This window comes from Morchella importuna (assembly GCF_003444635.1).
Source record: "Morchella importuna strain M04M26 chromosome Unknown Morimp01GS004, whole genome shotgun sequence".
Classification (NCBI taxonomy): Eukaryota; Fungi; Ascomycota; class Pezizomycetes; order Pezizales; family Morchellaceae; genus Morchella; species Morchella importuna.
The window spans coordinates 1,277,971-1,302,588 of NW_025763401.1; the positions used below are offsets into that span (position 1 = coordinate 1,277,971).

Genomic DNA, 24,618 nt, shown 5'->3' on the forward strand with positions numbered 1-24,618 from the left:
CGGGAAGGGAGGGAAGGAAGGAAGGAAGGGAAGCTTAGAACCAGAGGCCTGGGACGCACGGATTTGTTCGGCGAGGCTTTGAGAAGGAGACGGGTTGGCAGCTGGTCTGGGACAATGTTCATCGTGGAGAGGCCTGTGGGTACGAGTATGATTGCGTGCACTGTTCGTCTGATGCTTCTGTATGGACAGGACGTATTTAGAGAATCAATGCTACCTCAATTGGGGTTTCGTTCGAACCTCAACCTTGCCAATGGCAGTGGCATATGGCGGGGGACACCTTGAGACGGAGTGGTTTCGGGAGTCAACCTCAACCGCTAATGACTTTCTCCAACCACACCCTAATTTATTTTTCTCTCTGTTATTCGATAGTTCTGCTTCTTCTCTACAATGTGACAGAGCCAGATTAATTCTATCTTTCGTTGTGGTGGTGCTATGAATATTCTAAAAGCTGGGTTTTTGGTGGGGGACCCAACCAATGTCGCGCCCATAATTACCTATTTGGGACAGGTAAATTACCCGATTAGGAAAGTCTACATCTAGATACAGCCTTTGAGAGCGCTCAGAGGCTGATTTTGGCGAATTATTATCGGTAAATTGATTAAATAATTGCCCGATTGGGAAAATTGATCGTCAGAAACCAATGTCGCCACTGCAGACTTCACATGCTGACCATCTTCATCTGTCAAAGAAAAGTTCTCTATGGTGTTTAGCTGGGCCAAGAAGCTTGAGAGCACTTGCGCCCTTGCTTAGGAGCAGAGCGCATACCTAGCGGACGGCACCACAACTGACTGATCGTTGGCTTCATCTCCAATCCCGTCCTGTCAAGGCCCAAAGAAGAAAGTACCCCCAGCAAGTTGAACTGGAAAGGGAAAGCCCTTCTCCCAGACAGCAAGGAGCACCCTGTCCATCTCTCTCTTCTCGGGCGGGCCACCCTCTAACTAGGAACAGGTCGTACCCCTGTTTCTCCCGGGCATAGCTAGCACCGTGCAGCTTCGCCAAAAATTCTTTTTCGTTCGTTTTTTCTCTTCATGTAACCTCTCGACTCCCCTACCTATGAAATGGCCCACCATTCATCCCTACTTCCATACACACCCACCCCCCACGGAATATGGTTAGCGTTAGGAAGTACCTACATAGATGGATGTGAGGGATGGGATGGGGGAAGATGAAATAATATTATTTTTTGGCTTCTTTTGGGAAGAGGTGATAGGGAACGCCCCTTTCTCGAAGGCAGCAGATCTCTTTTTTTTGCTCAGTGCATTGCATGCATCCCCATCGTCGAGCTTTGGCATCACCGGGAGAGCAGCAGCGAGTACCTACATAGCAGTTTATTCGAACGAGTGAGCGTTCAGAAGGTCCCGGAGAAGGTACTCCATCCATTCGGAATAAACTCGTAGCACAATTGGGATTGGCCTACTGAGGAAACATCATCATCATCATCAGCTTGGGCAGACATCTCAAACCTCCTCCTCCGCCTTTAGCATCGTCATATTGACCTTCCTCCCCCCAGCTCCTATCTATCATCTTTGCCCCCTCCACCCCCCTCCCTCCTACCTCACTCACTCACTCACTCTCTCACCCAGTCGTTCTCCCACACGAGACTCGCCGCTCCTTTCTACACTCTCCCTCCCACTCCTTCAGCCTCCCCCCCTCAGCCTCCTCTCGGCCTCCTCACTCTGTAAATACCCTTTATTCAGTGGCTCCTGAAACCACTAGCTTTCTCGAAAGCTCCCTCTAATCCCGGACTGCCATCTACTCTTCCCCAGGGGGGTTGCTGGTACCTTACATACATACTCTACATAGCTAGCTAGCAAGCCTTCCAGTCCACCTGCTACTTCCAAGCCCATCAATTGCATATTATATCCCCCCCTCCCACATCTCAGGCGCGCGTCTGTTTTGAGCGAATAGAACCTGGTGTGTTATCCGTGCGAGTCCTCCGGAAACTCGCTGCTGGCTGTCTGCTTGTCGAGGATCAAACGCTCCTCCGCTTCCCCCTGCAGCCACCCTGCGGTCCGAACTGTAAACATCACTACTATCACTACAAGTTCCTAACAACGACCACAACCCCACGAGAAACAACACTCCCGAAGCGTAGAGGGTTACAAAGTGGTATGCCGACGCTGCTTTATTCGTCGTTGTTGTTGACGACAGCAACAGCTTGATTGCTACCCTACTACTGAAATAGAAAAATAAAATAAGAGCCACCCCCGAATTCGATTGTAGTTAGTAGCCCTAGCCTAGTTTGGAGAGTCTTATTTCACGGACGGACGGGCAGCTACAGAAAAGCTAACGGAGACACAACGGGGGGAAAAGGAACAGGTCCGATCTCCATCCCGTCGCCATCGGGAGGCTGCAGCTTCTCTATTCATTCCACTTCTCGCCCTCTCTCTACTATCACCTACCTCTCTCTTTCACTCTCTACCTGGGTCGTCGATAGCTTGTGTTTATTGCTGCTTTCGACAGTTCTTCTCTTGGTTCGAGTCTTGTTTAATTCCCTTTCAACGGCTAGAACGCACCTTCATTTAGTTATTCTTCTTTTTTGCCATCTTTGTTGCACCCCCCGAAGTTCAATTGAGTTGAATAGGTAATACAGCAGTTGGCTCTATTGATCTCCCCTTCAATGTACAGATCGACTGATGCATCATGCGAGTAGTTCGTCTCACGTCTGGGACCGGATTGTCCTCCAAGCGTTCATCAATTTCTACTGTATCGGGACCGTGAACGAAATTTCGAAAGGCATCACGACACAATTTTATTCTTTCTTTTAGCTCCGCAACGCCCCCCCTTCGAAAGCTCTGATTTTACGAATAAGAATAAAAAAGATCTGCTGCCTGAATAGAGTAGACTGGATAGCTACATTTCTTAAATTTCACGAACACGGCCTACTAGAAAAGTTTTTCTGTTTATATAAATCTCCTTCCCTACCCACCCGCCTTCAAGCTTCGAAAATCTCAATACACCATCTTCCAACAAGCAGTTCTTGATTGATCTGCTCAGATTAATACCGAACGCTACGCCACAATGGGTGACCACTTGACTGTTGACTACGATTCCGATGAGGAGTATACAGATTATGCCACAGACGCACCTTTACCGACGCCTTCACCCACACCCTTCCGAACGCCCCACCCGTCCCGGCACCACAGTCGGCATGCAACGCCTTCACCCACACCGTCTGGATACTCGGCCTCCGGCAGTCCTCCGGCTACAAATGGGGGCCGGGCTTCCCCGCTACATCGTATAAACACCGGGCACCAGCAGCACAGCCATCATCACCAACTAGCATTCGATGAGACAATATCAATCCTCGACCCCCGACGATTCACACCAACACTACATGCCAACCTCGTTGCGGAGATTCTTTCATTACGGCGTGAATTGGAAGCAAAGTCAAATTGGGTCAATACACTAGAAGAGGACCTGCACGAAGCTCGAAATGAACATGAGACGGCAGCAACTACTGCTGTCACGGCGCAACGGGAGGCTAGGGATATCAAGCGTCAGTTGGCAAGGGCCGAGAACGATGATGCCGTAGAGATTGTAGCGAAGGAAAGGGATGAAGCTGTTAATACTGTGGCCGAGCTCAAAAGGCAGGTTGAGCGGTTGACCAAATCAAGGCGTGCAGCTGAAGAGGATGTAGAGCGGATGAAGAAGGAGGCTGAACAAGAGAGGGAGGAGTTCGAGGCTATAAAAAGGGCACTTGAAAGAAAAGTACATGTCGCTGAAGGGCGACTGAAATCTGTTCTGGACGAAGTAGCAGCAACGAATTCTCTGCCGCCGCCTCAGCCGCCGCCTCCTGAGATAATAGAGGATCATGAAGATGCAAATCAGTCAGAAATCGAGCAGAGTGATGCAGCTAGTATCCAGGAAAGTATGCGGGATAGCTTCATTGGCCGACCAACTAGCTGGAAGATGGGCGACGACGAGGCAGAGCGATTAGGCATCAGGTTTTCAGTGGCCCCTAACGCTGGAAAGAGCTTGGCAGATGAGTTGAATTTTGACGACGATGAGGATGACGAGGAGGGTCTCGAAGAATATGATGAGTACGATGAGGATGACCGCACCGCCGAATTTTCCTTCGCTGAGGACACTGCGCTCTCGGCGAATGGGCCAGACAATGGGTTGCAATCCGCGGTAGAGGAGAATGGTCAAGAGGAAGAAAACGAAATGACAGCATATCATGAAATGGGAGTTCAGGTCGACATTGATGACACTCAAGAAATCCAGGAACAAGAGTCAAAAGAAGAACAACAGCAACTACACCAAGAATCCGAAAAACAGGTCGAACGCCTTGATATTCTTGGGCTTGAGATTGAAGAGAAGCTCGCCGAGTTGGAGCGAACCTATGTGGAGCTCGACCGAAAGACACAGGAGCTTGACAGCATCTACAATGAAGTTGACAGGGCTCATTACAGGATCGTGGAACTTGAAGAACAGGTCGACAAGATGGACGAGGAAGCCGCTGAAAGGGAGGAGTTCATTTCTAACCTGAAGAGAGATCATGCGGAGGAGATCAAAGTGTTTGAGGCCAGAGGGAAAGAGGTGGAGGAGAAGTGGACAGCATTGCAAGTGCAGGAAATCTCACTCGGAAAGACTATCGAGGAAAGATCTAAGAGTCTTGATGAGCGGGAAGCACTAATCATTGCAGCCTCAACCCCGATTGTTGTCGAAGGCGAGCCAACAGAAATGTCTCTTGAGCAAAGATCAAAGGAGCTTGACGATCGACAAGTCGTTATCAACGTACAGAAAGCGAGCCTTGATGAGCGTGAGAAGCTTTTTGAAGAGCAGAAGTTGAGTCTTGAAAAACGGGAAGCATATATTACCGAGCAGGAGGCAGCCATTATCAAGAAGGGTAATAACATTATCCAACGGGAGTCGACTGTTATAGAACAGCAGACAACCATTACCCAGCAGATGCAAAACCTTGTCGAGCAGAAGAAAACACTCGATGAACGCGAATCAAAACTTAACGATCGGAAAGCGGCTTTTGAACAGAAAGACGCGGGTCTCGTTGAATGGGAGAGCAAACTTGACACCCAGAGCGTCGCCATCGGAGCGCAGAAGACAATGATTGCCGAGCGGGAGAAGAGTCTTGACGAACGAAATGCAGCCCTTGATCTTCAGAGGACAACTCTTGAAGAGCAAAAGGTAGTGTTTGAAGAGCAAAAATCAACACTCGAGGAACAAAAGACGGCTCTCGAGGAGCAAAAGGCGGCTCTTGAGGCGCGAGTGACATCCCTTGATGAGCGGGAGGAGGAACTTGATGAACGTGAAGCGGAACTCGACGATCAGGTGACCACCGTCCTCGAGCGGAAGTCAAACCTCGATCGACGAGAGCTAAGTCTTAACGAACGGCATGATGCCCTCCAGGAATGGGAAGGAAATCTCAACGAGGCGGAAATTAACCTCGAGGAAAGAGAGAAAGCATTTGCCGAACGAGAGGCACTTGGTGTTTCATCTCCAATCTCGATCGATGATAAGGCTAAGACGGAAGCTGAAATTGAGGGCAAGGAAAGAGACGGGGAATATGAAGCAAACGAGAGGCGAAAGAGAAGATCTACCGGGGTTTCCCTGATGACTCTCTCCTCCCCGGTTGCAAACATACCAACTCCGATGTACGTATCTTGCGAGTCGCAAACCACCCCATCATACACATCCGTCAAATCGCAAACAAGTCCGCCGTATGTGTCTGTCGAGACCCAGGTCAGCCCTGCGTATGCTTCTACCGAGACTCAAGCTAGGCCCGAATATGTTTCTGTCGACGCACAGGCCAGCCCGCTCTATGTATCCGTCGACGCCCAAGCCAGTCCAGTATATATTTCCGTCGAGGCACAAACCGGCTCGCCCTACGTCTCCACCGAGATACAAACGAATCCTCCTTATGTTTCTACGGAAGCCCAGACATGCTCCTCATACGTTTCTACAGAGTGTCAGGCTAGCTGGGAATATGTGTCTGTTGAAGCGCAAACAAGCTCAGACTATGTCTCGACAGAAGCTCAGTGCAATTCAGAGTATGTCTCTGTCGACATGCAGACTTCATCCCCCCAATGCATTTCTGCTGAGTCTCAAGTTACTCCAATGTATGCAACGACTGAATCACAAACGGAGGAACTTGTTCCACCCCCCATCCCCCCAAGGAGAGGTTCACCAGTCCCACCCATGTCGCCCATCTCCCCTGCTGTTGAAATGCAAACAATAGGAGTCCAAACCGAACCAATACGGCCACCACCTCTAGCTCGGGTCATCCCAACAATTGCCGTCATTCCTCCTCCGCCCACCCCACCGTTACCGCCCCCCCCACCACCTGTTATGAAAAGTGCTTCTGCTCAGACAATCGCGAAGCCACGAACGAGAAGTCGATCGATGCAAACTGAGGAAATCAGACTTGATGAGAGGCTGATGAAGATTGCCCCTCATCTTCATCCATCAGCAATCATGGCAAGCCATCCTCCGGTTCGTCCTGTTCAACTTGAGGATATTCCCCCTAGTCCACCCAAGAAGAGTTCAAGAAGGAGTATGGTCAAACGGTCTTCTACGATGGGCCCCATCTCCGTTACGACTTCAGGAACAACCCCAAGATCAGTGCCAATGGTTGATAGTGGTCATGGGTCCGCATTCTTCAGTTCACCGCCTAGGTCTGATACCTTTATGCAAAGCCCCGATAAAGAACTCAGTAGACGAAGTTTCGGGTATCCTGATGTGCCTGGCTCTTCTGGGGATGAGTTTTTGGACGATGCTGAGCTCAGCGTCAATGAATTCAAGACCGCACTATCAGCGCCAAAGTCGAAGAAGCCTAAGTCTACACCGCATGCGAATCTCAACAAACCCTCACCTATCGAAACCTCAGCCCCAAAACCAGGAGGCGGTCTTCAGAGGAAGGGTGCTACTATCCGGAAGACAGCACTGATTTCCAGCGGCTCCCAGGCTCATAACCGTCCTAGAAGTCCAAGTTTCGAGAGCAATCGCACTAGTGAAAGTGGCGGCACAAAGATTGGGCCACCCTTCCCCGTACCAGCTCGTCATAGTTCTAGGAAACCCGGTGGATATGGGAGCCACCCTCGCAATGAAAGTCCTACCCCAATGCCAATTGGGTTTTCTAGAAGACCAACTCAGCCTAGGCATCAGAGGGAGTCCTCAGTCCAGTCGATCCGAAAGGTCAGATCTGCAACTGCTTTGCCAAGTTTGAGAACTTCAAACGGCAGAAACCGATCACCGCCGCCCTTGAGCGCCTCGTCCATTGCTCCTGATAGCCCCATGTTGCCTTTTCGTAGGGACGAGATACGTGCATCCGCGTTTGAGAGGCCAAAACATGGCTCTATTAAACATAAGCGCGTGGAGAGTATAACTACATCAACCTCAGCGACTACCAACGGCAACGCCTCTGTTGGCAGTACTATTCAACAGACCAGTGTTGTAGATGCAATTGCACAGACTATGGTTGGAGAATGGATGTGGAAGTATGTTAGACGCAGGAAATCCTTTGGTGTTGCCGAATCCCCGCAAAACGACGATTCCGCAGGTGGCCAACGTCACAAAAGGTGGGTATGGCTCGCCCCGTATGAACGAGCCGTCATGTGGTCCAGTCGCCAACCTACGAGCGGAAACGCCCTACTCGGGAAGAGTGGCAGAAAACGTAAGCCATCAATCCTCCAATCCCCCGCCGGCCTCAACCGCGCTCTGGACAAAGTACTGACCAGCAAAGTCCCGATTCAATCGGTTCTGGACGTGAAGGACGAAACACCCCTGCCAAAAGGCGCAGATCCGTCGAAGCCTCTGTTCAATCGTAGCATCTTGATCCTTACCCCAGCAAGGGCGTTGAAATTCACCGCTCCGAATAAGGAAAGGCATTATGTTTGGTTGACGGCATTGAGCTTCTTGTCACACTCGCCGCAAGGGAGTGAAGGGCTATTAGCTCTGCCGCCGCCAATGCCATTTGAATATGAGCAGGTACAGCATCAACAGCCCTCAGTCCCAACCAGGCCTCCCGTTCCACCGATCCCAATGCACCGCGATGCGCCGTTCCACCCTGTCCGTGACTCCATTCGTCTTGCGAAGGGAAAGTCCCGACAGAAGGCGGCAAAGGTCAACGGGTTCCCCCCACGCAATGACTCCATCCTTGAAGTTGAGAGCATCAGGAGCGTTGGGTCCTCCACTGCTGAGCCCCCGAGCATTCCTCGTTTCCCGGGTCAACACACTCGGAAGCGGAGCAGCTCTGCAGTACGCCCTGGAACCCACCGTTCTATAAGCAATGGATATGATCCAGCCATGCTCTCATCTTTTGGCGGCAGTAACACTGCGGACTACTATGGTGCTCCCTTAATGGGTGTTGGCGGTATTGGCATCGTTACCGGTAATTCGTTGCTTTCGGGCCACCCTAACCCTCCTTTGGGTAACTGGGATAATGGGCCAGTTGGAACCGTGCGCATGGAGGCCTTTGTTGAGAGGCCAAGGTATGACTTTGATGATGAGGAGGAGTATGGGTCTAGGTTCAGACGTGACCGTCGCAGCTCTAGACAGAGTCACTGGAGCGGTAGCATTGACTATGCCGGATCTCCAGGCCTAGGCCCAGCGAGTAATGACGAAGGTTTCTGGAGGGGAGAAGATCCTTTTAGTGGATTTTAATTGTGGTGGTAATTGTAAAAGTTAATGTGTTGTAGGAGTGTCAGGAGCTAAGTGTCCTACGGATAAACGAAGTGTACTATACCGGTGTTTGTTTCTTTTAGTACTGTTACATGGCGATACCTTTATACGTTTGTTTTTGGGCATTGATAATAATGCTTATATTTTCCGGTACTTGAGGTTCTTTATCTCTTCTTCATCTCTTCCTTTTTCTCTCTATTTCTTTATAAATGATCTCTTTTCTTTCTTTTGTAAACTGGGGCTTCTTTTTTGGGCGCGACATGGGAGATTGGTTAGTGCTCTCAACGAGCTGGCAGTTTTTTGTTTGTAGTTGTCTCTTGCGTTTCTCATGACGGGGTTTTGCGTTGCGTTTTTCCTTTTCTCTATGGTATTTCAAAAAAAGACAGGAGTTCTTTTTCTCGCATCTCATCTTTCCTTTTTTCTTTCATATCTATTTGTTTGCTTTTTATCATGATATTAATGGCGATCATATTCATACAGTTAGGCAGGCTAGGGAAGGGAAGGATGGTAGGGTTTTGGGGAGGGTATGTAGTTTACATTTAGTCATCCTTTTTTCCATTTCTTTCAATTCTTCTCCGTTCTTGTATCATCATGAGCCCTTTTTTTTCTTGACGGCGTGCGCTCTGCTGGGGGGCTGGGGGTATAAATTCTTTGTTGTAATTTTTATTCTTAGTATCGTAACCCAGTAACCAACCCCAGCCAGCTTTGGAGAGCATCGATCGAGCAATCTGGTTTTTTTTTTTCTCTCCCTGCATTATAGATTCTGACCCGCCGGGTGGGGTGTATGTATTTTTCGTAGATGCAAATTCACGTATATATATTTCGGCCTGCGCCATGTTTGGTGAGGATGGAAAACGACGTCGATAGCTTGCTTCCATGGACTGAGAGGCTTGCTAGGAACTTAAGACATAAGTGAGCTATTAGCATATATGTTTGGTTCAAGACACCAGTGGCAGCCCCCAGAGACCCAAAGCTTTTAAGTGGAGAGGAGGCTACTCCAGGTATTTCCCCGGCCGGGCTTCAGGCCTGCCTTGAGTACGCTACGACCATCATACCACATTACTCAGTGAGGACAGTCGTTCAATCGCTCTTTTTTTCGTTGTCTTTTTACGGAGGGCTGGTGTTTTTTTTTAGTAAAGGCCGGGGGACTCAACCAATAGAATTAGACTCCACGCCTTCCGTCATACAAAAGGCTCAAAAACACCAATCTCATCCTTTTCAGCTCCGCGATCACCATGGCTCCCGAAAGAGACCACAAGCTAGGCATAGGAGCTCGCACCATAACTAAGGCCAGACCCAGGGCAGCGGGAGGCAGAGAGAACCATCTAATACTGGCTATCGCCGGTCGGTGGTGGACCTGTTGAAAATCGGATCGCGGAAGGAGGGTCGGAGATTGTGTGGTTGCGGGGGCCAGTGAGAGTGAGGTTGCCCTCGGATCCTTAAGAGGTGATCACGTCAAATGAAGCTGAGGTTGCTTTCTTGTGCTATGTATGGATGGGTGGGGCCTTGGCGCCTCCAATCATAAACGTATAATTTCATCGAGTGATAGCCCGTGATGCGTTGTTCCGTCGCAACATGACAACATCAGGATCCCGTCACCCCCGTGATCGTCGATACACCCAAGATGTGTATGATTCACCAGGAATAAGGGTCTATCTTCATGTGCTTGGGGCGGGCCGATCCTGCTAGTCTTGAGATGTTATCTCCGGTTGACCTTTACATTTCGGACTTCAGGTGGCCGATTGATTAGACCCTTCCTTGTAGCTTGCCACTGATCGGCATTACCCAGTTTTGGTAACCCAAAGCAAATGGATTATTTTCACCACCAACACTGCTGCTAAATTCTTATGGATTTGAGACAAGATGTATCTACTTGCATCTGAATTTTATCATAAAAAGGTTTTGTGATTCTACAAACGTTAGACGCAGTGGAGATCTAATTTCAGATTAGCCCTCTCTCTAGGAGAGCCGGATCCCAGATCCCTCAGCGTAAAGGCTCTGTTGATCTCAAGAAAAGGAAAATCACTAAAAAACTCAAATTTTGCAGTCTCCACCCCCCCCCCCCCCCCCTCGTAGCACGTTTGGATACTTAAGTTATCCTGTATCTCGGTTTTGTCTCGGTTGACTTCAGGTGCTGGACTGGTACCTCCATGACGAAAAAGAAAAAGAAGGGACTATGGGACCAATACCAGATACCTAAATATACCCCCATTAACAGGCACTAGCGCTTGTATCGCTCTTCGTCCTGTGAAGCTACTCCGGTTTGCTGCGTATAGGGCGCAAGCGTATAAGTGCATGTGGTCACTGGTTATTCATCACACATTATCACTCGGTCTATATTCACAGTCTGTGGGGTAAGTTACAAGTCAACTAACACCATTGTACTTGTATCTATTGGCTTGAAAATAACGTGCATTCGCAAAGAAAGAAAACCCATTTAAAAAATAAAAAAAAAAACTCCAATTATAGCAATATAAACCCTAAATCCAAAAAAGATCAATGCTCCCACAAACCCGACAGTCCTTTCCCCCATTACTACCCATACCCCACCCCCGCTTCATAGAAAAACAAACCGAAAACCAAAAACACTACAAATACACACTCCAAAGCACAACCTCCTCACTCCCGGCCTCTCTCACCACACACCGGCACCAACTTCACCCCACCAAAGCTCCACCCACCAATCCACTGCCTCTCCTTCTCAAACACCTTGTTAATGATGATCCCCACCTCGCCCTCCAGACCCACACTAATCTCCACATCGCTCCTTATCTCGAACCATCCCTTACCCTCGCGCGAGCTCCACATATCCTCATCAATTCTCACTCGAACCGCATCCGGGTGCAGAATCACGGACCCGATGTCGGCCGAGATAACGGGGTCCACATAGCGGTGCACAAACGTCCTTGTATCGTACGGCTTGCCTGCCGAGAAGATGAGGTTTACGGGCGGCTCGGCGTCGCGGCCGGCGGCAGCGCTGGTGGAGATGCCTTTGCCGGCCTCGGGCCATGCGTGGTGGAAGTTGCGCACCTGCGGGGAGTCGACGGGGCTCTTTGGGTCCTGCGTGTACAGGCAGATGACGAAGCGGACGCTGTAGCGCCCCTGCGGGACGTTCCTAATGAGCGTGCGGAGGCAAATGTTTTCGGCGCGGACGCAGGTGATGACCTGGGCCTCGCTCCTGTTGCCATCACCGTCGAGGTCGATCTCGACGGGGATGGTGGGGCCCTCGAGAGACAGGCGCCGCAGCTCCCTCCCCTGCTCGCTGTCCTGGTTGGGGTTCATTCCGAGCGGGTAGCCCGTCTTCAGGTCGAGGTTCTCCATGAGCCAGCATGGGACACCCGGGTTTGCGGAGTCCCGCGTGTGGAATCCGTCGCCCTTGAGGCCGACGGTGAAGCGCCCGGCGGAGCATTCAATCACTTTGGGCCCGGCGGAGAGGCGGGCGAGCGTGTCTGAGAGCTTTCGGCAACGGATCTTTTGGTCGGGGTCTTCCATGTAGCGGCGGGATGCGCTGGCCATCTCGTCTTCGCGCATCCATTGCTCGAGCGAGATGTCGCCCATGCCGGTGTCGACGTCCCAGCGGTAGTACTCGGTTTCGGTGCCTCTGTACATTCTCTGCACTTCGTTATCAACTCGGGTGGTGCTGGTGGCCATCTGTAGGATTGCGCCGGCGACTGAAAGATCATCGTCAAGCCCGAACGGGAGCCAGCCATTGTTGCTTTGCACACTCGGAATTGTCTGCAGTCCCGTTCCAATGCTGACAACACAGCCAACTGATCTTCCTTCCCAGGTGGACTTGGCCTGGTTATCAATCTCAACACAAGGAGAGTTATATCCAAGGCCACCATCCATATATGTGATCTTGGGGCAGCCAAATGAGATCTCCTCAAAGAAAGTAGGCGCTGCTGAGGTAGCGCGAAGCGCCTGCCAGACCTTTGTTGGATCATTGGGATCGCTGGTAAGGAAGAGCCTGGGGACTCCAACAGCATGCTTATACACCGCGACTACCAATCCATGGCACCCAGCCCCTGTGGGCTCTTTGATAGAAGTAGCAGGAGCGGCTATCTTGGAGACGGTTGGTTCGGGCTGTTGAGGAATTGCGAGGCCAGTACTCTTACGGCCTTTTAGCAGTGACAGAGATTGTCTCGCTCCTCCCGCAGTGGAAGAGATCGACATTCTGTTTAGACTGAAACGGTTCTTCTTATTGTCCATGATCTCTTGAACTTTACCGCCTTCCGCAACCTCCATTTTGGGCATATTTCCAGTCGAAATTCGACCAGAACCCTTGCCGCCATAACCAATCATTCGTTCCTGCTCCTCCTCCCTGAGCGATAGTGTCTCATCCCACATCCTCTCCTCAGGATCAAAGCCATATTCTTTCAGAACATCCTTGATGGCCTTCTCCAGCACGTCCCCGGAGAATCTTGTGGGTGCAAACAGTCTCAATTTCATGCCCAGAACGTTCACGCATCTGTCGTTCTTGAAGACCCTCTCGGCCAGCGAGGTGTAGATCTTGATGCATGTTGGCGCATCGAGGCGGAGCCGGGAGAGGAGAATTGCAATTATACCTCCGGTCGAGGTGCCTCCAATGAGGTCGAAATAGTCGCAGGGCTTGAGTGGCGTGTTGTCTTTGGGGGAGCGGAGATTGAGTTTCTTCTCGCTGTTGGAGACCTCGGTCATTATATCTTGAAGAATGAGGAGGGAGCTGAGGCCGCGGACCCCGCCACCATCAAGAGAGAGGAGACGGAGTGGGGGCAGATGGGAGCTAGACATTATATTGCAATTGCCGAAAGGAAATCTAGTAGTAGTGTAAATGAAATATAAAGATAATTATATATATATAAGTTGTTATAGACGTTTTTTTTTTCTCTTCAGAAAGCCGAATCTGACAGTGGTTATATAGCTATAGAAGTAAGGGAACAGAATAAAGATAAAGAGAAGAGAATTTATATATGTAAGAAGTTAGACGAAGAAGACCCTGATCAATAACTACCGGTCGACGGCAATGAGTGCAGTACGTGAGATGATGCTGCTTACTTACTATACAGCCTACTCAGAAATATCGCGAACCTAGTTCAATGCCCATCAGCACCCTAATTGGAAATTCATATTCCCTGCACAGCCATAGCTGAAAACCTACCAATGCAATGTAATGATAGGAATGCTGGCGCTTATTCTTCAAAGCCGGGATCTGCGCCATCCGCTCCATTCACGGATAAGCAAGGCATCTTTGTCCCATCGTAGCTTTTCAAACGGCGGTTTTTCGAAACAGTTTGCGCAGAAAGCAAGAAATCTAGCGCTGCGTTCCTAACTATTGGCTCGACCTTAATTGAGGCGTTAAATATGGTGTGAAGGGCGCATAATTAATTAGTTATTTAGACAGGCATATATCCGCTTAGGTACTTTACCGTTGAGAACTTACCTGCATACATGTATATAAGGCCAAGACATCTGGACGAGTGGGTGGGTGGCCCCTGCATATTGCCTTACTTCGCTTCGCTTGCGAGCGATTAAGGGAGCTTATGCCGTGCTACTCTGCTACTCTTGGAGATATGGTACTGTATGTATTTTTTTTGTTTTTGTTTAATTCATTAATTGCATTGGTACTGTATGTACTCTAGAGAGCCAGTTCCGCGGCTATGTATGTAGTACATAAAGGCACTACCCTTAGATAGAGTAATACAGGAGGTGAGCATATATGTGCGAAGTGAGAGTGCTAGATCACTACGTATATACGGGCTCGGGGACGAGAGTCCTAGATCACTTGACTGCAATTGACTGTTCTTTTTGTGCGGCATCATTAACCTGGGTCCGTAAAGTCAAGAATCAAGATTAAGCAGACAAGATCGTCATAAGAAAAAACGCTGAAGCCTCAATATATTGGTTTTGAGACATACAAAAGGCTTCTTTTTGCTATGTTTCGGATCCTGCGGTTACTCACTCACTTCTGTGAAGCTAACGGACTTTCTTCTTTCCGCCGGAATCTCCCACGGGAGTGTCCCAGCTTGATCTCAATTCGTGGAGGTAAATTTCCTTTCTTTTTGACGTGAGCAAGACTATTTCGCACTTGTAATGTACGTTCATAGGTGTTGGGTGAGATTATGTCCCATGACTCTAAGTTCTGACGAGCGGCTGAGGTTGCAATTGTTCCGTTGATGTCATCGGTTTCCAACTCTTATCAGCATCAACGACATCCCTATAATGTATGTACGAAAGAGAGACAACAACAAATGGGATAGATAGAGTAGATAGATGAAGCTGTGTGTGTCAAGAAGAAGAAGAAGACTGGGAGTACGGGAACAAGTGTAGGTAGGATATCCTTGAGATGTCATGTTTGAGTACACATCTCCATCGACCCGCATATGTCCACACAACACTCCATCCACATGCACCTGCCCCGTGTCCAATCAAATTTTTCCCAGGATACAATGTACTCTAACACTAACTCTTCACACATTCTAAAACCCAAACCCGCCCAAGCTCATACCCATGCCCCCCGCCTCTCCCAGCGCAAAATCACACGACGCCGCAAAGTACCTATCAAGCTCCCTGTTCAGCACCGGTGCCAAGAGCGCCGCGAGTCGGCGGTTGCCCCTCAGGAGCGAATTGAGGTCGCCTAGCGACTCGCAGAGGTGGGAGGCGATGAGAAGTATGACCTCGTTGGGTAGGTCTAGTAGCAGCGTCATGATATAGGACGTATGTGTGTGGTTTATATAGAGTATATATACTCTACGGGCCTGCCTATTATATATAGATATGTATAGTGTAGGTACAGTGCGGGCACAAGATACCCACTGATTTTGGGGGGATGTGGGGCAATTTATACGATAGCCTTCAAGTTACCGCAAAATCTCAGGAATAACGAATCGAACTGGACTGGAATATTGTGCTTCGGATTGGTCAAATGCTTGCTGAGCCTCAATCCGACAGACCCAAAGCGTAACTTTTGGTCGTCTTGACCAATGGGTAGGTGGTATTCCAGCCCAGTTCGATTCGTTATTCCTGAGATTCTGCGGTATCATAAGTCGACATTTATCGTCTAGGATAAAGCACGGCGCGTGTATTGATTGATAATGGGGAAATGTCATGAGTACTATTATCAGGGTTAGGGGTTGAATCATGCGAAGTCACTCGTACATATATGGATGTAGCTTATTACTAGGAAGCTATTCTGATTTTTAGGGGCTGGTTCGGCTTCGTCTTGGCGCACCGCCAAGCTAGCCCAAGCATCACCCCCAGCGCAGCGTCCACATGGGCGAGTGGTCTAGTCGGTAGTGGCTAGATTGCTCGTCGGGTACGACACATGAGTTTGAGCGAGGTCCAAAGCCTAAACCAGGGGTGGGGATAGTTTCGAACACTTATAGCCATAATAAGTCGACTTATCTTTTGCCCTTTTTTTAAGCAAAATAGATATGTAGATACTTGGTACATGAGGCACCTATGATTCGTTAAAGAAGCGTGGATGGATGCGTATCCTAGTTTTTGAAGTTAAGAGTGTTGGTAGAATGTATGAGTTTCCAGACCGAGTATACGGACATATATGTATGAAGTATCTATAACTATTAACATTACAAAATAATTCGCAACTAATCGCTACGCGCGCAACAAGCCAAAATAGAGTCAGAAAATTCGTGAGGGTATATTAGAAGATTAACATAAAAGAAAACTAAATGAACTAGTAGTGCCCTTTGTTAACAGTCCCATTGGACCAAACTTTGGTTATAACATCCTTCCAGAGGTTACTAATATCCCTAAAATAATCTTTACTCATTTGAACCCTAAAGTCCGCGGGAGTGTAGATAAAGTCTAGCGGAGTATCTAAATCGTCCTTACCGAACGAATTCATAAGATTAACATTTCCCCCAGTCATAAATGGTGGGATATCTAATTGCCCTGGAAGGAATTCGTTCCACTCAGCAGCTTTTTCAGGGTTGTTTGGGAGCGCGAGATCTTGAGCGGTTGTCTTGAGTGTTGAAAACGCAACGGAAAAACTCCTGTATGTGGATTTTCATTATTAATTTGTACCTTTATTAATAGGAATAGGATACATGCTTACCCTTCGGTTCCACCAAGCATTTGCATTGGGCCTGACTGGGGCCGGCCGCCATAAGCAAAGGTGCGAACTCCAACTCGTGTCATTAATTCCACAAAGATAGCGCACATAGACGCGCAAGCCCCATCGCCAACCTTGATTAGTAGTAGGTTATTAGTCTTCATGATGATAATCAGAAAATGGACAGAGTCTTTACAATAATTATATCTTCAGCAGCCCAGGGAGATGTAGAGTTGCTCATCATATCTCCATTAGTCACCGTAAAGTTCATCGGAAAGGCTTCCTTATCCCTTATGTTCCACCTTGAATAATTCGTAAAAGTATCTCCATAGCTTTCGATAGGTCCATAAAACTCCTCCCAGTTCCGATAGCGCGTGCCATTAATATCATTCATGTAGTAGTATGCGAAAGGGCCCGTCCAATAATCCCGCCTCTCTTCTTCGGTCAATGAAGAATTGTTGATCTGATCGGAAAAAACCTCAAAGAAGACTTTTGAGGCAGGATTCACACGCATGTTTAATGCGATGAAGGGATCCACGGTGGGGAAAAACTGCTTGAACATATCATATGCCAGGACGATACTGCCACCCCCATTTCCACTAACATCAAAAATGATATGAGCAATTCCCATTTCCTGGAATATACTAATTATTGTTCTTGCTGAATTCTGGAATACACGACCTTGAGAGGCAAAGCTCGAGAACGTATGAATTGCTATGATACCGGTTTTATCAACGTTATAAGCGCTAATGCTACCATCTTGCGCGACATATAGAGGGTTCTTGGGATAGCCTTGGATAGATTGAGGAGCTGGAGTCGGACTTGAAGTCGGAGACGTTGTTGGGGTTGATACCGAATCTGGTGTGGATGTCGCTGTTGGCTTTAGACAGTTTTTATACAAATCTTCCCCATTAGTAACCCCAGTGAAGTTGCCGAAGACATAAGCTTGCCATTGGACGGTCTTTTCGGTGCTATTTTCGAAAGTAAGTTTGGTGCTGTCTCCTAGGTACAGTGGGCTCCCATAAAACGCTCCAGGGTCGTTAGAGCGTGCGAAGAGCGAGTTCCATCTTGTATCAGGATCAGAAAAGAGCCGGTCGTTCGTTTCGATCCAATCAGACAGATACTGAAGAACGGGTACGCCATCAATCTGAGAAATTGCCGAGATGTTGTACGTATGGCTGATATTGCTATTGAGTTTCTCATAAATTTCATTATATCCTACCATATTATTTAGTCAATCATGCATAGGCGGGTAATATTAGTCCAAGCATACCATAAACTTTAGGGACAACATCTTCCGGCGAGTCGGTCAATGCGACTATAGGGAAGTCGCGCACGAAAAAGAATATACCCTCCAGGCATTGGCTTTGCCAGAGTAAGTGACCGTCATGCGCCCTGCGCATCAATACCCTGATGGCAGCCTCAAACTCATAGTGATTTTCGTATCCACCGGTTTCAGCGGTCTCGGAGATCTCATCGAGCCCTTTCATAAGATCAACAGGCTCAATCCCGTAAGATGTTTTAGGAGGGTTTGCAAGAAATGCTAGTGTTGACTGGAACTGAAGATAGTTTTTGAATTGTTCAATGAAAGACACGCCAATTGTGGCGTTAAAAGGCATCGAGATCAGACAATTGTAGGCAATGCTTGCCGGGACAAAATCTAATAGCCCATGTTAACACAAATGTGGGATTAGCCTGATAAGCTATGCTGGAACATACATGAGCTTGCAGACAAATTTGCAACCTCCTGGCAAGGAGATGAAGATATTTGCCCTGCTGTAGAGTTTGGGGCTATCGATATTGGTACGGACTCCTGTCGTCGAACATGTCTGTGGAGGTGCTCGTTTGGCAAACCAGGGAAAGACTGGGATGATAATGGCACAAGGGCCAAAAAGAGGGTAAAAGGAGTGAAACGCATATTGCTGGCTTGATTTTCCTCACAGTGGATGAAGATTATTCGGGCTCTCGAGGAAAACAGTGCGGTTAAATAATATTGTGCAAGAGGCCGCACGTACTATGGAAAGACATTCCTCAAAAAGCTTTACCTCATAATCGAATCCCAGCCAAGATACTCTGCTGCGATTCGCTCCGGTCAGCTTCTAAGCCGCCCACCCGCCTGCCATTGAGATCTACGAGCACAACCTTCTGCATGAGCATGGGGCTGAGGGCTAGAAACGTAAAAAGCGATTTATAATTGTCGTTGAACCCCTGGAATTCCTAATCACTTAGGAGAGCGAGACGCCCATCTGCGCAGACATTCGCCTGTCTCATTCCCCACAGAAGCAACGGCGGATGCCAGGTACCTTTTCATCGCTAGCCCGAATGAACCTATTCACACGGCAGACACGAGCCCGAATATGAGAAGGCCTTCAACTGGCCAGAGCATTTGGGTTTATGTTATCTACTAATCAACACATGCGTCGAAAATATTTTCGCGGTCCTTGGGTGCAATGCGTGGGCAAAAATTACTGGCAGCCTGATCTACCTCAACCCACCTAGATGGTAAACGTCACGCTCGCTAATGGAAGTGGGCCATACAGCATTGCAAATAACGGCTGATGGCCCACTCCTGGTGTTGATGTAGGTTATAATCAATCCAAAGTACACTTGAAAATCACAGATCCAATAACACCTCCGTCAGCACTACCATATCCCCATGGGCATTGAAAATACAGATCTTGCTTCATATAACTAATGAAAAATTCTTCTTAGACATTCTGATACAACATTGAGGATATCCACGACCTGCCAACAAGGCAAGTTTACCTGGCGTCAATTGACCCACGATATATGACTTGCTCTACTGTTTTGTGTTCCACAGATTTGGCATAGTAAGAGTTTCCACACATATATATTGCACTTATGTACTGGTGCAAACCACATGTATCTACTAATTTACACGCCCAGATGTCTTTCAAGTTCACTTTAGGACCTTCTCCCGAGCACCGCCCCCCCGCAAAATGTCAGGAAGCCTTAAACTGTTGCATGCAGCTTTGGTTTGCTGTCACACTAGCCAAGTGTGGATCCGCACCCTATAGCTGCGCATTTACTACACTGATTTGTGAACAACCAACATACTAAACTGGCCTCGACATGCGCTAGGCTAGCTGCAAACTCTCTTAAAAAGCCCCTGAATCGAAACAATTGACCTCCACAAGAAGGAAGTCTTCTATCTCTTTGGGTGTCTATAAAGCAAGTCTGTTTGAAACTCACTTTCGGTATTCTGTTATACGAATCACTGAGATCGAGGACACTTTGTGTTGCCACCAGCCTCGTCATTTTCGCAATCTAGTGCGCGTGTAGGCTCGATATTCGCTCGGGTGATAACCTGTGAAGTCGTGTACAAACCTTTATCCAGGCCCGGGCATACAAACGATAAGGGTGTCGAGAACTCTATTTAAAGTATGCCATGCCTACCTGGCAGGATAGGGAAGCGGAACATGCAGGGCACCGAACCATGGTAGAGGATCCATAATTAATCAAGGATTCGGCGCCACTAGTTCCCGCCCCCCAGCCTCAACAAATACCATTGGAATGATAATCTGAAGGTATCAGCTCAAACTTTTGGCCTAGAAGAATGATACGTTGCCGGCGATGGCCTTGACGTCGAATTGGGCCGGCAATGTCAAGTTTAGCCTAACTATGATCGATCGTCGTAGCCACTTCTGTGTTTTACGAGCTACATACATACTCCGATGATACTCGTTTGCAAATACCTACTGTCTACTTGGCGATTCGCCATCTAAATAATGCACTTGAGGCGACTGATGCAATCACTAGAATAATCAATCGTTTACAAGTACTCTAAGTACACACTATACTTTAACACCATATGCATAGCTTGCTCCAACATTTTAAAGTGCACCAGGGCAAGGGATCACACATTTCCATATACTAGTACAGGATCTTTTCCGTCCAAGTACATAGAATACCTACTCTAGACTACTACGCTTTCAATGGACCCGGTAGAAACACAAGTTCAACTCCAAGCCAGCCTAGGATCCAATTGATTCCCGGACCGGGATCCCTGCTTTCCGCTGTATTTACAGCTTTTGATTGGGTCCTGCGCCGCATGACGTAGTGCTGCATTAACCGCAGCGTGCGCCTTGTGCTGCTGTTCGATCATCGAGGCAATTGAGGAGGATATTCAAGAGCTGGGCACCAGGATACCTACCCTACTCTATGTAGAGAACTACAATTACCCCTCACAGTTTGATTTTGATTAAGGTATAAGTTTTTCGAGGTAGGTACCTGGATGGATAGGTGGGCATGGAATATCTGAAGGGGTTAAGGGTGTGTACCTATATATTCTGATGGGGCTTGTTATGACTATTTATGTACTTTCGTGCCCGAGGAAGATCTAGAGTTAGTAGTATTCTGACTCCCGAGACAGGAAAAAAAAAAATAGCCATGATGACTTTCGTGGACTGCTGCCCGAATCTACAGAGATCTAGATTTGGATTCAATACCCTGAGGCATCCCGGATATAGAGTCCCCGAGGTAGCACTAGAACTAGGCTCCGCTGTCTTGATGGAGACATCTTCTCTCCCATTACCCTATTAGGTACTCGAAGTACAGTACATACAGAAGTCAAAGGGTTCATAACAGATATCCGGCCACGGTCAATGATCACATATATGTGTATCCTGGTAACGTGAGGTGAAATTCCGGGTTTGCTTGTATTTACGTTATGTATGTGCTCGCTCGATTAATTGGCAATTCTCCGAGTCCCAACGAAGCACTATATGTATGTACCTACAATGTAGATACCTGCTCTCCCTAGATGACATACTCTATTTCCCTCTGGTACATGTGTTCAAGTACGGTACGGTACAAAATAAAGTAGAACACACATTTTGCCTATGAAGGCACATGTAAATATATTGCGCAACTGGAGGAGCCGCAAACCCGGTTTTCCCGCAGCAGCAAACGGGGGGGTGTGAACCGTGTGATATTAATAAAGCGGTTACTAGTGCCCTCTGTTTTCACATGCTATATAAGGCACCCCAACCCTTCTCAAGGATACAAGTACTCCCTACTTACTACCCCGCCGCCAAGCAAAACCACGCGTAATCATGAACTATCACTCGTCCCAGCCTCTCAAGGAGAAAGAAAGAAAAGGCTTCGTGCAGTGAATGATGTATTCTACCGTGAACAACACAGCGGGCATGTGCGCACACACGAACAGTAGTATCCTTTCATATCTTTTTTATATTTTTCCCGCAATCTCATTCCCGCAAAATCTCTAAGAAAGTTCGCAGTGCAGCCTGCCGATGATGATGGTGATGCAACTGCAAACAATCCCCCCCACCCCCGACCGCGGATCATCGAGAGCGACTGAGAATTTGTTTGTGTGCGCCTAGCTTGGCATGCACATCATATTCAGGGTTTTGAGGCTGCATCGGTAGTTATTGTTCGTGTTACGTTGAATTCGCACCCTCCCTCCCTCCCACTGTTCAGACTTTACGGTGCTGGCTCAAGAACTAAAGCCTTGAGGGACGTTGAGGGCTGTAGGGGTCAATGGCAGCGCTGTTATTATCGATACTCGAGCAGGATGAACGATACATATAAAAAGTAAATTGAGCGCTCGAGCTGGAAAAACATATATACAAGGCCGAGAGCCAACTTACAGTCTGTGACATGTCGGTTTATCTCTCTGTCAACGATGATAGCAGATTGTCACACATAAAACCACGTCCACCACCACCACCACCACCACATCACATCGCCACTGCATCTCAAGAAAACGTCACAAATACGAAAAAAACGAAATAAAAACCAGAGAACCACACCATCACACACCCATAGAGTACGCCGCCGGATCCAACCATTTTTACAGCCCTGCCAATCAAGAACAAAGGGAAAAACTCGCCCGCAAGCAAAGGAGTGACAATCGAACAGAAGAAGGCCAAGTAGAAAAAACCATGGCCACTACATGATAACACACGCACAGACTGGAATCGGCCGGTCTACAACCTCCCTCGACCGGTACTTATACGCTCGTGTCTGGCCGTTGTTGTACTGACTATACCTCGCGGGGGCATATGTCTCTCTGCTCCGACCGGTATGCGACGTCCGGCTGCCATAGTACCACGGTAAGCCCTGGTTTAACTCCAGCGTACTCGGGTATACTCACTACTGCGTGTGTGTGTCCCTCCTAGTGTTGCTGCTGCTGTGTGGGACAACATATCGTTGCTCCTGGTATTCAATATGGTCGCGGCTATCACCATACAGACGTGGGTCGGAATGGTAGCGAATGTAGCGTGGCTCAGCGCGGTAACGGACAGGTTCGCTGTGGTAGCGGGTAGTGGCATACTGGACTGGGCGGCGATTGGGATTGGAATTGTGCGGTATCAGTGCGTAGCTGGGGGTCGATCTTCTGTTCTCCCGGTAACTGCTGTTGTAGCTGTATTGAGGTGAGCCGGCATCGCGGGGAACGTGGTACATGTTTGTTTCTAGAGATGGTGTTATAGAGAGTCTGGTCGGTGGTGGTGATGATTGCGATGTTTTTTTTATATGTGACGGATAGCCAGGCTGTAACAGGGTTGAAACTGGGGACTCGATCTGAGAGGCGTAAAGAGGAAAAGAAAGCTCTTCTCTCTCTAAGATCCCTTAATAGCGGTCCGTCCCTACTTCTTATAGAAGTGCCCCTCCAGCATGAGCAAAACAAACGACCACATGGAGAGTTGACCATGCGATGCAATTGATTTACACCAACTCACCAATCCAGAAAAAACATGTCCCGCATTCGGCACATATAGTATTCATGCATCGTCTCGTTGGCAGAAAAATAAATTGTAGGGCGAACCAACGGAAAACCACTGTCGATCTTGCCCGCAGGGACATTCAGGGATACCCGGCTTGAATTTTTTTCAAGGAAAATGAACGATATCTATATCTCACAGTGTGAATCTTAATGGTGAAACCATAATAGCCTGAGAAGGATATGTAGAGTATTGGGGGCGATTCGAAAGTAGTCTCGTTATTTACCTAGAGGCTTCAACATGTAAGCATAAATACACAGCGTTTTAAAGCTCAATGAGGAATAATACACTTTCCCTACTCCCGAATTATGCTGGTGCAAAAGAACGGCGTACGTCCCTGACTGCTCAAACCAACCACTCCTTCACTCGTGTTCTCTCTTGTGTCGCTCAGATGTCGAATATACATGCAATTCCCGGGAATGTAGTTTGGATGCCAATTGAACATCCACAAGTTGCGACACACGTTTGTCCCCGCGTGCGCTTTATAACCCGAGTGGTACCGTTGGCTAGTACTGCTCCGATTTCCAGCTTAGGAAGTAGGTTATATCCAACCATCATAGAGCCTCGCTTTTTTCACCCATGGCAGTCCGAAACGTAACGAACCAGGATTGGACCAAATACTGCTTAATGCCCAGTTATTTACGCAAGATTTGGAGCGTAATGCCCGGGCGTTAGAGAAGATCCTGGTATGTAAAAGCACCGATTATTGCTCGAACTGTGGCGAATCTTCAGTTTTGGTGAGAGAAACTACTAGGATCTTATTAACACCCGGTGCAACACTCCAACTTTTACGGTATACGAACGTCGGCTTAGAATGCTTCATGTAAATGACGTCTTACCACAAATTCATAAGTCATCACTCGGTGCGTAGAATTTTCGGCAGATGCAGTACAAACCTACCTATCACAACGACACAAATCCCACAGTTACCTAAGCATGTAGAGTAGACTACTTGTTCGGATCGATGAAATAAGTCACCCCACGGTATCCTTTTAGTCATCTAGAATAGTAACGAGGGGTATGTAATAGATATCATATCAAAACCCGCCCGAGAATTCATATGGCCATTTGTGCACATCGTGTAAGACCGGGAAAGGGTGGATGTTCTGCACAATCCGGCCTGCTGCTCAATCCGCAAAGCAATAATTTCGTCCAATCAATCTG

General features: G+C 48.1%; 5 protein-coding genes across 5 annotated transcripts; 1 reads left to right on the forward strand and 4 right to left on the reverse strand.

The window, feature by feature from the left end:
* Window positions 1-3,021: 3,021 nt before the first annotated feature.
* LAJ45_02497 (uncharacterized protein) lies at window positions 3,022-8,622 on the forward strand (the record flags this gene model as incomplete). Its single annotated transcript, XM_046112088.1, has 2 exons — window positions 3,022-7,633; window positions 7,703-8,622. The coding sequence occupies 2 exons, from the start codon at window positions 3,022-3,024 to the stop codon at window positions 8,620-8,622; spliced, it is 5,532 nt and encodes a 1,843-aa protein (XP_045974988.1).
* Window positions 8,623-11,259: 2,637 nt separating this feature from the next.
* LAJ45_02498 (uncharacterized protein) lies at window positions 11,260-13,410 on the reverse strand (the record flags this gene model as incomplete). Its single annotated transcript, XM_046112089.1, has 1 exon — window positions 11,260-13,410. One exon carries the CDS (start codon window positions 13,408-13,410, stop codon window positions 11,260-11,262), a length of 2,151 nt encoding a protein of 716 aa, XP_045974989.1.
* A 1,685-nt stretch (window positions 13,411-15,095) lies between these two features.
* LAJ45_02499 (uncharacterized protein) lies at window positions 15,096-15,323 on the reverse strand (the record flags this gene model as incomplete). The annotated part of the gene is made up of 1 exon (XM_046112090.1): window positions 15,096-15,323. One exon carries the CDS (start codon window positions 15,321-15,323, stop codon window positions 15,096-15,098), a length of 228 nt encoding a protein of 75 aa, XP_045974990.1.
* Window positions 15,324-16,312: 989 nt separating this feature from the next.
* Window positions 16,313-18,608, reverse strand: LAJ45_02500 (uncharacterized protein; the record flags this gene model as incomplete). The annotated part of the gene is made up of 5 exons (XM_046112091.1): window positions 16,313-16,631; window positions 16,694-16,824; window positions 16,887-17,908; window positions 17,964-18,350; window positions 18,410-18,608. 5 exons carry the CDS (start codon window positions 18,606-18,608, stop codon window positions 16,313-16,315), a joined length of 2,058 nt encoding a protein of 685 aa, XP_045974991.1.
* A 4,013-nt stretch (window positions 18,609-22,621) lies between these two features.
* LAJ45_02501 (uncharacterized protein) lies at window positions 22,622-23,137 on the reverse strand (the record flags this gene model as incomplete). The annotated part of the gene is made up of 2 exons (XM_046112092.1): window positions 22,622-22,769; window positions 22,827-23,137. 2 exons carry the CDS (start codon window positions 23,135-23,137, stop codon window positions 22,622-22,624), a joined length of 459 nt encoding a protein of 152 aa, XP_045974992.1.
* Between the last annotated feature and the right edge of the window lie 1,481 nt (window positions 23,138-24,618).